This window comes from Lissotriton vulgaris, chromosome 1_1 (genome assembly GCF_964263255.1).
Source record: "Lissotriton vulgaris chromosome 1_1, aLisVul1.2, whole genome shotgun sequence".
NCBI lineage: Eukaryota > Metazoa > Chordata > Amphibia > Caudata > Salamandridae > Lissotriton > Lissotriton vulgaris.
The window spans coordinates 1,317,898,315-1,317,911,272 of NC_141685.1; the positions used below are offsets into that span (position 1 = coordinate 1,317,898,315).

At 45.6% G+C, this 12,958-nt stretch overlaps 1 protein-coding gene across 1 annotated transcript in view; it reads right to left on the reverse strand.

Annotated features, from left to right (window-relative positions):
• The window catches only part of TFCP2 (transcription factor CP2), a 311,771-nt gene that overhangs the window by 211,986 nt on the left and 86,827 nt on the right, over positions 1–12,958 (reverse strand). Inside the window, exons 3-4 of the mRNA XM_086965818.1 lie at positions 6,760–6,836; positions 2,886–2,991 (exon numbers count right to left, since the gene is read on the reverse strand). Coding sequence (XP_086821944.1) covers positions 2,886–2,991; positions 6,760–6,836 — 183 coding nt within the window. The remainder of the gene's footprint in view (positions 1–2,885; positions 2,992–6,759; positions 6,837–12,958) is intronic.

Genomic DNA, 12,958 nt, shown 5'->3' on the forward strand with positions numbered 1-12,958 from the left:
AATCTTCGAAAGCCTCAGAGTTTTGTTTGGAGCCCAGGCACCACAAGCATACCTTGTGGGGAATCCGTCACAGACATCTGTTTGCAACACTCCCTGAAAGGTTTAAGCCTTGTTTTTTGGAAAGTGACATATTTCCCTTTCACACAGGTAAAAAGAAAAATGTTGGAAAATAACTCGTCAGACGAAAGAAGTTGAGCTTTGGATCTACATGCGAATGCGCAGAAAAAAGAAACAAATGATAGAGATAGAGTTTATATGTGGCCACGCTCTCCACTGCCGGAGCTGAATGAAGTCAGCGCAGAGCCGCATGACATCACTACCCGTTTGACGGAGTACTACTTTCGACTTTCCAGTTCCAGTCTGATGCCTGGTAGAATATTCACAAGGTGAAAAATCTAGTTAGAAGTATCCCTCCGAAAAATGTGGTTTCTTTTCCAAATTTCGAACCACGATCGCAGACCTTAGGATTGTTTGCAAAAGGTTAGGATATAAAATTCATTTAATCAGTCTGCAACAAAAATCTCAAAAACAACTGAACAGATTTACGCCCAAACTCAAAGTAAGTAACCACTGAGAGTAAAGTTCTAGTTTCATGCCACATCTGCTTTTAATTCAGTTCAGCGGTTTTTGTTGTAGCAGACTAGATAAATTCCAAAGGGCACTTCCTATAGGAGCTAAAACGTTAAGTGCAACTATTTCATGACCCCACTTCTTTCTAACTCTTGAACTCTCCCCGCACACATCTGCATGAAACAAGACATGCCAGAACTTGGTTAATTGCGCTAATTATCTGACAAATTTCATGCACATTGGTCGAACAGTGCCAAAGTTATTAGGAAGGCAAGAATAAACACCTTTCCAATGAAAAGCAAAACTAAGCCATAACTACATCGTGGTTATCGTGGACTGATTAGATAAAATATATCTCTGCCACTTCCCAGTCTTTAACATCTTACATGCTAGTAAGAAGCACTTAAAATTCAAAGAATGTAAAATATCCGTGTTGTGGCTTGGGGGAACCCGACATAGTTAATCATTAGTCTAGCTATTATGAGAGATTATTTAGAGAAGAGGTTACAGTACCGAAAATGGGAGAATAATTTATTTGTTGTAATGAACAGGTAGAAGAATGAAAACTGTGATACAATAATAGAAGTAGTTTAAAACACGCAGCTACATCAAGTGTCAGCATGAGTTTTAACCTTGCAATGGGAAATGAAGGAGACCAATTTCACTGGGGTGCCGGGACAAAAGAAAAACAAGTTTACAAACCAATGAAGACTGAGGAAAAATAATCCTGCCATCCTACATACTATGGATTGAAATTTGCTAGTATTGTAAACCTTTTTATTTTATCTAGTAACCCCACCACTGTGGATAAATCAGTTTAATTTCAGAGCCATTTGTCATGCAGTTTTTAAATACCTTCTGCAGAGTAGAAATGCATATATTTGTTTTAAGAGGAACACCTTCTTTACATTTGTTCTGATTCTGCGCAAAGCGGCACAGATGCAGGCATTGTTTATGGCCAATGACGTCTGTTGTACTGCTCCCAATTACCACAATGTGATGCACAAACATTGACTTCGCTGTGAGAACCATACTATACAGAATTCCCATTTCATTGCCAGTGGCAAGAACTAGACTCTTTCTGTACAGTTCAACCTTTTATTCTGCTCTACGGACAATCCTCTGTATCTGTCCCAAGCATACTTGAATGTTTTTTTTTGTATTGAACACATTTTATTGGTTTTACAAAATAAGGACACATCAATTGGCTTCAATGAGATAGTGCATACATCGTAGAGTTATAGCATATTAACAGTCAAAGGGCATTATTGCATCTATATTCAAAAGATTCAATCCAATAAACTCCCTATCATTATTCACCATCGAAAAACATCCACCCTTCCAGACTCACTAGCGTGTTATCGTAACCGGTTGACAGCAACCAAGAATCAATGTGGTTCATGATTTCTAGAATATAACTTACAATCTTGCTAATCACGTTCTAGGAAGGTTCCTATGGGGTCTGCTATTGATTGGGTCCGTAAAACATGCCCCATGACTAACAGCTCTTTAAAGCAATGAATATTCGGCAGAGACAAACTGTTCGAACAGTGCATCCTATTCCAGAGAAATCGGATTTTAACTCAGTCCTTTATTTTCTTCTCTTTTTATCTCCATACATTCAGCCCTCCTCCATCCTTCACTATGCCATGTTAGCGCCGCCGGGGGCTGTGCAGACTTCCAACGCATTGTAATTGCCAGTTTCACCAATATTATTACCAGATAGGCAAACCTAGCCAGTGTTCCCTGTGACTTCCACTTTTTACATAGTCCCAGTATGCAGTATTCCACTGTATCTTTCCCTATACCCAGTGTCACCTTAGTAATGAGTTTGTAAACAGCATACTTGATTGGTAAACCCCACTTTTGTCACTCTTTAGCATTCAAGTAGTACAGAGCGCTGCTGTACGCCCACTGACTACAGCCAAAACATTTTACATCCCACATCTACCTATTAAGAACACAATTTAAACTGGAGTTAACTGCTAAACTTAAAACAAGCTTGATAATAAATGAATCCCACAACATTAAAAATACGTGCTCATTTCTCTCAAACAAACAGGAGGCTCTGTTCCCACTGGTGCTTAAGAAGTCAACACAACGGTTCTGGGTCTCTTTGAACAAGTTCCATAAATAGCAAATGCAGTAACATCTTCTGATGGCAGCCAACAATTGCACTGTCCACTAATAAACCTCCATGCTATCTACATTCAATGACTAGTCAAAGGAGCACAAGTGCTCAGAGACATTAAAACAAGTTTAGTGGTCTTAAGAGTTACGAAAAGATACAGTCATAGTGGGTATAGAAGACGTACCTATATCAAGTATTCTGTCTCCAGGTCGGTTCCATCTCCAACCTTCAAGCTGCTGATGTTCCGTGTACTGCAAGCGTCTGTCATGGAACACAACCCTGAATATACTCTAGTGAAAAGTAAGAGAACAGCAATATAATTAGAAGTACAAAACCAAGAAATGCTTCAATTTCTCTTCCCCCTCCCAGCCCACCTCTCTTTAAGTTAAATGTTTGCTACTGAAACAGAACTGGGTTCATTCAGAACGTGATACAGTTGTCCAGTTTTTAAGAGCCCTGCAGAGTACTGAAATAGACCTACATGCACCCACCACACTTTGAAATTATGTTATGGTACTGAAAACAATGCAACTGTCAACATGTTATCGAACAGTGAAAATCGCTTGCTTATTTTTAACTCTTTCTACTCTTAGGACAATGAAACACTCCCCGCAAAAGAGCACACCTTATTGTGAACCTAGAAATTGAGCATTAGTAGTCTAAAGCATGAGGCCAGGGTAGAAGCAGTGTGTCCATCTTAAATGCAATATGGATACACTTTATAGTCTTCCACGCTGTTGATTACTCAATTTTATTAAATTACACTTTTTTTCTGCTATTCCCCTTCTTAAAGGGTCTGGATAAGTGTAATGCAGATGTGTGAATAAGGCTCAGAAGTAGAGCGGTGAGTACGATTGTCTGATCTGAACCAGCTGGTCAATCATTCAATCAATCAATCAGAGTACTTGTAAAGTGCACTACTTAACCGTGAGGGTCTCAAGGCGCTATGGGGAGAGGGAGGGGGGGGGGGGGGGGGGAGGGGGTGTTGCTACTGCTCGAAGAGCCAGTTCTTGAGGAGTCTTCTGAAGGCGAGTAGGTCTTGGGTCTGCCGTATGTTGGTAGGGAGGGTGTTCCAGGTCTTGGTGGCGAGGTAGGAGAAGGATCTGCCGCCGGAGGTCGTTCGTTGGATGCGGGGGACAGCGGCGAGGTAGGAGAAGGAACTGCCGCCGGAGGTCGTTCGTTGGATGCGGGGGACAGCGGCGAGGAAAGGCGGGCGGAGCGGAGCTGGCGGGTGGGGGTGTAGAAGAGGAGTCTGCTGTTTAGGTAGGCTGGTCCGGCGTTGTGGAGTGCTCCGTGTGCATGGGTGAGGAGCTTGAAGGTGATCCTCTTGTAGACGGGGAGACGAGGGCCTGTGTCACCGTTCTTCTTGTTTCGGTCGGGATCCACTTGTAGATCCGGCGGAGCATGCAGAGGGTGTTGTAGCAGGAGGAGGAGACGGCGTTGACCTGCTTAGACATGGAGAGGGAGGAGTCGAGGATGAATCCTAGGTTGCGTGCATGGTCAGTGGGTGTTGGTGCTGTTCCCAGTGTGGTCGGCCACCAGGAGTCATCCCAGGCAAGGGGGTGGGTCCGAGGATGAGGACCTCCGTCTTGTCAGAGTTCAGCTTCAGACGGCTGTTCCTCATCCAGTCGGCGACGGCCTTCATTCCCTCGTGAAGGTTGGTTTTGGCAGTGTGTGGGTCCTTGGTGAGAGAGAGGATGAGCTGGGTGTCGTCAGCATAGGAGATGATGTTGAGGTTGTGATGGCGGGCCACTTGTGCGAGGGGGGCCATGTAGATGTTGAACAGCGTCGGGCTGAGAGATGAGCCCTGGGGGACGCCGCAGATGATGTCGGTGGTTTCGGATCGGAAGGGTGGGAGGCGGACGCTCTGGGTTCTGCCGGAGAGGAAGGACGTGGTCCATTCAAAGGGCCTTCTCTTGGATTCCGGCTTCTAGGAGGCGTGTCTTTAGAGTGTGATGGCAGACCGTGTCGAAGGCGGCTGACCGGTCCAGGAGAATGAGGGCTGATGTTTTGCCGTTGTCTAGTTGGTGCCTGATGTCGTCTGTGGCGGCGATGAGGGCTGTCTCGGTGCTGTGGTTTTGTCTGAATCCGGACTGGGACGGGTCCAAGATGTTGTTGTCTTCCACGTGGCGGGCTAATTGCATGTTGACGATTTTCTCGATGACCTTTGCCGGGAACGGGCTCAGGGAGATGGGCCGGAAGTTCTGGAGGTCCGCCTTGGGATTTCGGTGTGCTTCCAGCTTTCCGGGAATGTCGCTGTTTCGAAGGAGATGTTGATAACCTTCCGCAGTTGGGGTGCGATGGCTGCGTCTGCTTTGTTAATTACGTGGTGTGGGCACGGGTCTGACGGAGATCCTGAGTGGATGGAGTTCATGACCTTGCGTGTCTCGTCGTCGTGGACTTTGGACCAGGAGGTCAGGCGGTTGGCGCTGTTAGTGTTCACTGGGGAGGTGGAGTCTGGCGTAGTCGGGGTGGTCCTGGTGTTGAAGCTGTCGTGGATGTCAGCGATCTTGCGGTGGAAGAAGATGGCTAGTGAGTCGCACAGTTCTTGTGAGGGCGGGATGTCGTTGGCGTTGGCGCTAGGGTTGGAGAGTTCCTTTACGATGCTGAAGAGCTCCTTGCTGTCGTGTGCGTTGTTATCCAAGCGGTCTTTGAAGGAGGATCTCTTGGCTAATCTGATGAGGTGGTGATGTCTGCGGGTGGCGTCCTTGTGGGCTGCGTGGTTGTCCGGTGTGCGTTCGTGGAGCCATATCTTCTCCAGTTTCCGGCATGCGCGTTTGGAGGTCTGAAGCTAGTCGGTGAACCAGGTGGCTCTCTTGCTGGCGTGGCTGTTGGAGGGTTTCTTGAGCGGGGCGAGGGTGTTGGCGTAGTCGTCGATCCACTGTCTGAGGTTGCAGGCTGCGGCGTCTGGGTTGGTGGGGTCGGCGGGTGGGTTCTGGGCGAGGGTGGTGATCAGCTGGTCTTCGGTGACTTTGCTCCAGAAGCGGCGAGTCAGCTGTTGGGTGCGGTGGTGCGTGGTTGGTTTCTTGAAGGCGAAATGGATGCAGCGGTGGTCGGTCCAGTGGAGTTCGGTGGAGTGGTCAAAGGCGACGTGGGTGCCTGTGTGAGAAGTTTGAGTCCAGCGTGTGGCCGGCAGCGTGGGTGGGTGCGGTGACGAGTTGTCTGAGGCCAAGGTTGGCGAGGTTGTTGATCAGGGTGGCGGAGTTGGCGTGGTTGTTGTTCTCGAGGTGGAAGTTCAGGTCCCCGAGGAGGATGTAGTCCGTGGAGGAGAGTGCGTGGGTGCTGGCGAGCTCGGCGATGGAGTCGCTGAACTGAGCCCGGGGTCCAGGGGGGTCTGTAGAGGAGTGTTCCTCCGACGGTGGTGTTGGGGTCACAGGTATTGCGTGAGGATGCATTATCTTGTTAGCTGGTGCAGACATTTCTACTCGGCACAGTAATTGGGGCATGGAAGGTCTCTGCAATACTTGGGTTTGTGATCACCCAGAAATCCTGGAGCAAAACAAGCAGATTTCAAGAACTTCTGCCAAACGCCTCCATGCAACCAAGAACATAGAGCAGCCATCTATCTTGTTTAAAGTCAAGCCAGGAGTTCTTGGACTAGGCTTTTCAGAATTATGAGCGCACTAAAGCTTGGCCTTCAGCCCAATGACTACATTTGCTAGGCAAAGAAGCAAGTCACAATTTTACTACATAGCTCTGGAAAGCATGCTTATGACCTTAACCTGCTAGTTTTGAAAAAAGGAACACTGTACCGACCCACTCCTAAATATTGGGTTTGGGGCTGGGGAATGTGAAGGCACAAGCAATTCCAATCAATTCACGACGGATAACAAGAAAATGGATGCCAAAATCTTTTGGACCAGTTCCCATCCGCTAGCAGGAAAAGAACGTCCAAGGACACACAACTGACTCTAGCATAGAACTCTGGTGGAGGCTTATGCAGTTTCAGAATTGCAGGGCTGGAGCTTGCACTTGTACATAAATGATTTTATTTTCTCTCTTTCCAAATTTCAATTAATTAACAGAATATATTTTAATCAATAGATTTTGTATCCTACCTTGACTAATTTTCCAGTTATTTCGGGCAGTTCGCCTATTTTCCTATTGTCTAGCATCCGGATTTCATAGGATTGCCCTGTGGAATGCACATCACATGGAAAAACGTTATATTAATAATTCATACAAGACAGTCATCATTAACAAGTGGCGTTTTGCCACAATGCAGATTAATTTATAGGACTGAACAAGCACCGGCACAGACAATAATCCTGGTGTTAGCTGGCAGCCTTTTGGTTTGCTAGTCCTTGCTTTGTTTTGTCATGGTTTGTACAAAAAGTGACTGTTGGGGAATCTACCAAGCCCTCGTCAATATTAAATAAATAAATTAAAAATTGCAGTGGATAAATGGAAAAACCTTTTTTGGTCTGCAAAACAAAAACAAAATTCTCAAAGCAGTCCCTAGTACTCATGTGTGTGGATGTGCTCATTGTGAAAGGGAAGAATGCCCTCACTTGCAATTATGTTTAAGTCAGCCTATGTCTGAAGTGGGCTGCCCCATGCTGTATTCTATAGGGGTTAGAAGAAAAATGTCAAGGCCTCAATAACAGACCAAATGGATGAGGAGGGCTGGCTGAATCGGCTCACACTTGTATTACATATATACTTTAAGAAAAATCTAAAACTATTGGCTAATTGCAGACCAAAAAAAAAAAAAGTACACATTTATATAATTAACTTCAAAATAAAGAAAATCAGGAGTCCGGTGTACAGCTGGGTTGCAGAACTATCCGTTACAAATCACTGCTTAACTGAAGTAAGGTTACGTTTCAATTCTATTAAGGATACTGAGGTGAGCATTATGCTTTCAATCGTCGCTTTAATATTTAAAGCCAATAAAACATCAAAAAAACTAGTTTTTCCGTGAACATCAGGGAAACAACAAAGTTCATAAGTCCTTTCACAGTTTCTGCAACCAGGCACCGATCTAGTCCTCTGTTGCGGTTCCTTTTCCCCTCTTTCTTTGTGCGAATCTCGCAATCCATTCATCTCACGCATCTTGTTTCGAGCCATCATTCCATGCAAAGACATATATTATCAGTGACCACTTCACCACCTTTGAAATCGAGAATAATCAATGTAGAGAATTTCACTGCATACAGTAAACAACACCTCCATAAAAGTAAAACCAACATTACAATGGCCTTTCCGAACCTCTCAGGTACAAAGCACCAATTCAATAACTCCAATGCAAAACCAAATTACTCACTCCAGAATGGGGAGGGTTGCATTGTGTCGAGCGCCGGGTGGGATAATCCTCGCCTCCGAGTCCTTAATAGAATTGAAACTTACCTTTACTTCTGCTAGGTAAATGTTCATTCTGTGTCTGGACCGGAGGTGACAATTCGGCTAGTTCAAATTGAACAAAATCCACCACCGGCTTCAAACAGAATCCCTTGAAGGAAGAGTCTGAAGACCAGTCAGCAGCACGCATACGGTCCTCAAGAAGTGCACCTAAACGAAAAGGTTTTGAAGCCATTGCTCCCCTAGTCAGAAGTGCCCCAAACTTCTTGGTATCTATTCCAGCTTTTTGCATCACCCAACAGACCCACTGGGCTATGGTTGAGGAATACACCGCCTTATAGGGCATTCTCAGAGCAATGAGGAGTTGTCTCTTCCCCGGGTAGTCGCACCTAGTCAGTCATTTGCTCATAAGCCTTTAGGCATTACAACACACATGGAGCTTGGGAGACTGTAAAAGCTGTATAGGAAATTGTTAGAGTATTAGACTTATTACGCCTACTGACTGCAAAAAAACACCCAGTTGGGGGAAAACACACGGGTCGTTGGGTCCAAAGCTCGAACATCTGACACTCTTCTACAAGATTGACAAGCAAAGCAACATGGGCAACTTTGATGACCGCTGTTTCCAAGATAAAAATAGATTCCGTTGCCATGACCAGAAAACATTGGAGCACAATATTCACGTCCTAAAGGGTTGTGTAACGCGGCTCTGAAGGGAGAGGGAGCCGAATCCCCCAAAGCAGACAGTTTATAAAGGGGTGCTGACCCACCGGAGCCCCGTCTACAAGGGCATGTCATGCTGAAATTGTCAAGCGAATATTATTTGACCGATACACTAGACCCTCCTCCTCGAGGCTGGACAGGAAATTCAGTATCTGCACTACATCAGCGCCCAAGGATCCACTCCCCGTCGCACACACCAGCGTACCCACTTAGACCAGGATAAATTGTAACATTTGGTAGTACCATCAGACCAGGCTTTGGAGAGGAGAAACTCAGCGTGGCACGAAAGGCCAGGAACATACAGAATTGCCCGTAATCCGCTACGCCATCAGTGATAGCGAGCCCTCCTCCACCAACCAATGTGGTTTGAGATCCGGGCTCATCAGAATGCGAGGAAATTGGGAGAGTCGGATTGGAGAATCCAAGAAAAGATCCAGAAGAACTGGAAAACACACTTGAGACCTGTGGACCTGAGCAGAAGCCTGAGTGATCATCGAAAAGGGAGGAAAAGTATAGCCCTTCTCAAGGCCCCAATCCTGGAGGAAGCATCAGTCGCCTTCACCTGGGGATCCGGTCTTCACTTGAACAACGGTGGCAACTGATGATCGAGGCGGGATGCGAATAGATCGATCGAGAATGAACCCAATTTGTTAGCTAATCAGTGAAAGACCTGAGGATCCAGTTTCCATATGCTGGAATCCTTGAGGTGCAGAGAATGTGAGTCCTCTACCTGGTTTCCCCAATCTGGCAAGTATTCCGCTGTGACGGAGACCCGATTCTCTAGACAGAAATTCCAGAATTCCTTCGCCATCTCTGCAAATGTGCAAGATCTGGTGCCCCTCAAGTGATTGATATATAACACCGCTGACACATTGTCCATTTCTTCAGAGGACCGACGACTGGACCATGTCCTTGGTCCAACACAGAACAGCGAATATCCCTGCCAGCAGCTCTAAACAGTTTATTTGTAAACTCGGTTTGTGTGGTGACCAACTGCTGCCTGTGGAGAACTCTCCATACCTTGCTCTCTGGCCTAACCTGCTGTCTGACTCTGTGACCAAATTGACAGCCGAACCGAAGATTGCTCTCCCGTTCCACGCCCCCATGTGCATGACCCACCATTCTATTTTCTCTCTGGCTTTGCCCGACAGTGTAACGGGTTGCGCATACGTATGGCCCTTCTTTAGGTGGCGTGCCTTGAGACCCTGCACGTTCCGATAATGCAGGAGTCCTGGAAAGATCGCATGGATCGACGAAGAAAGGAGACCCACCAAACGAGCAAGCTGCCTGATGGATGTGCGAGACTTGGGCAGCTTTTGGTGGAGCTGGTGCCGGATTTTTGCCATTTTCCAAGAGGGAAGGCTAAAAGAAGCCAAAGTGAAGTCAATGACGAAGCCTAGGAAGGTCGCCTTCTGGTACATTGATTACGAAACCCCGGTCCTGCAAGAGATTATTCGCCGCCTGGAGGGGTGACACCAGTTTTGTGGGGCACTGGGTCAACAGGAGAATGTCATCCAGGTAGACAAAGTGCCAGATTCCCTGTGCCCATACGAATTCTAATGTGGGCTCGAATACCTTCGTAAAGCACCATGCTGCTGACGACAGGCTAAAGGGAAGAGTCATGAACTCGAAAGTTTGGAAAAACTGGAACTGTTGGTAAGCATCGTTCGGATCTAGGCACACCAGCCAATCATCCAGTATCAAGACATCTCAGAGGAGGTGAATGCCCTCCATTTTGAAGTAGCGGTATATCAGCCACTCGTTGAAATCTTGGAGGCTGATCACCGGTCTGCGACCCCAGTCAGATTTGTCGACCAGAAAGAGGTTGCCGAGGAAAACAATGAGAGGAGTTTCTGAATGCCAGATGGCCCCTTTGTGAAGGGGGCCTGAATCTCATTGTTTAGGAGTGCTGCGTTGTGGGAGGAGAAACAAATTGGGCGAGGGCAGGAGACTTGACGAGGGGAACCGCAAAACTTCGATATGGAACCCCTGCACTGCTTGCAAGACTCAAGCGTCCGAAATAATGGCCGGCCATGCTGGGAGGAACTGAGCCAAACGCCCGCTACCCTTATAAGAGTGGACGGAAAAGCACTTAGCTTTGCGGCATTGCCATTTTCTCCCTTGAATCATCCATGGCCACAAAAGCGCTGTCCTCTGGTAAAGTAGAAGTTGGTAAAGACTGGGTTGGTTTGATATTGTCCTCGCCCTAATCTTTCCCCTTTCAGGGGAGGATAAAAGCAGCTGACCGAGCAGCCCTTGCCTCGGCCGGCCCCAGACAAAACATGAGGGGTAAATACTCTCTTGACATTGGACTGCGCCTTGTCAAGCAACATAAATGTTCCACAAATTTACCCAATGCCTTAACAAAGGGGGCCCCAAATGAATTCCCCCTGCGTGACAGCGTAAGGAGCACTTACGCGTCCCTGCGAGCGTATAGGGAATCTGAAAGAGAAAACTTAACACTGATGTGGCACAAGAAAACTCCCAACCACTATTTTCGGCAATAACTAAGCTCAGAGACCACAGAACAATAATAACAAGCGGAGCAGGCTAACATTAACCCACACCACCACATTAACCCACACCACCACAGTGAATTCAGGAGAAACAAAAAAACACCTCTTAACTGGCTGCTGAGCAGCGAAGAGAGGGATGGAACAGCAACAGAGGACTTTATCGGTGCCTGGTTCCATAAACTCTGAAAGGACCAATTAACTTTGTTGTTTCCATTGTGTTCATGGGAAAAGAATTTTTTTTGATGTTTTAATGGATGTGTTTCTTGGTTTTAAATATTAAAGCGAATAAGGAAAGCATAATCAAGCCTCCGTTCCGGACATAGAATTTATGGAGAGCAGCTTTGGTACTTCACATGCTGGGTGCAAATCTCTCGGTTCTGAATTACACACGTAGAGCAAAGGCCTAAATTTGTACAGAATGACTAGATTTTGAGCTTACTTTTTAGAATAAAAGAGCAGTTTAAGAAAGCCATGTAGAGAAATAGAGTGCTATGAAATAAAAGTATGTAAGGCTTTTCATATTAAGAAGTCACAATTGCGAAAATAAATACCATTATATTTGCATTCAACTTCTGTGAGAAATATTCAATTCGGAAATTCACTTAATTCAATTAGTGACATCAGTCCTGACTAGCCAAGAGCAATGCTCATCCGCCACAGCAAGGTCACCAAAGGTGGCATTTGGAACATTCAAAAACCCGCCATTTTTTATCCAGCAATTTCTAACCCGCTCAACAAAACCCACAAAAGCAACAGCTCTATAGTGCTGTAAAAGAGATGGGGATGGTGGCATTTTTCTTACCCAAGAACGGCATGAACAAAGTAAAAGGGTAGAACACATCATACAAATAACAATTCAAATTAGGGAAAAGAATACTAAAAAAAAAAAAAAGATACCAAACACTAATAGTGTTATCTTTTTAGTGGCTTTTCGGTTAACAATGCGCTATTCATAAACTAACCCACAATTGCAATCCACGCTATTGCCAAGATGGGTGCAAACAAAATACTGAGCTCAAAAAAAGGGATCAGAAAAGCCTGCCAAACCACAGATAGCCCAGCATAGCTTCAACACAACATGGTAGTCTGCTTGGGTATAGCCACTTACCATCAATACAAACAACACTTCTCTCAAGGAATTGCAGCAGAAATGTGTGGAGTTGCCCCACTCTCCCTGATAAAACTGGAAACAAACAAAAACTCTGCAAGAAGAATGTGAACAAAGAGCGCAAATCATTTCCAAGAGAGACTAGGCACATTCCAGCTGCAGCAGCGGTGTGACTGTACCTTCCCATCAGGCCTAGAAAGAAGCGTTACAGCTATTGTTGAAATACAGTTTCTTTAACCTAAGAACTGAGCACCTAACATTCTTTTCTATTGTGCCCAGCTTCAAACATTAGCAGCCAGACCACAAAACAACAAGTAGGACCCAAATTGATGTGAACACTCCATTCACTCCTTCAATTAGATTTGTATGGCCCAGTCCTATGCCAGGGACTTTAGTCATTTACCTGACAGAACAAATAAATCTGATCCCCAGGATAGATTAACCAACCGCAAAGTCCCCTGCGAGATTCAATAATACCTAGCAAAATGTTATATTTATAGTCACAAATTACAACTGTCAAAAGCCCCACTCTAATTCCAGTTAACTAAGTTGGAATGTCAATTACTACTTTTTGGGACCAATAATTAAATAAATTAATACATAATGATC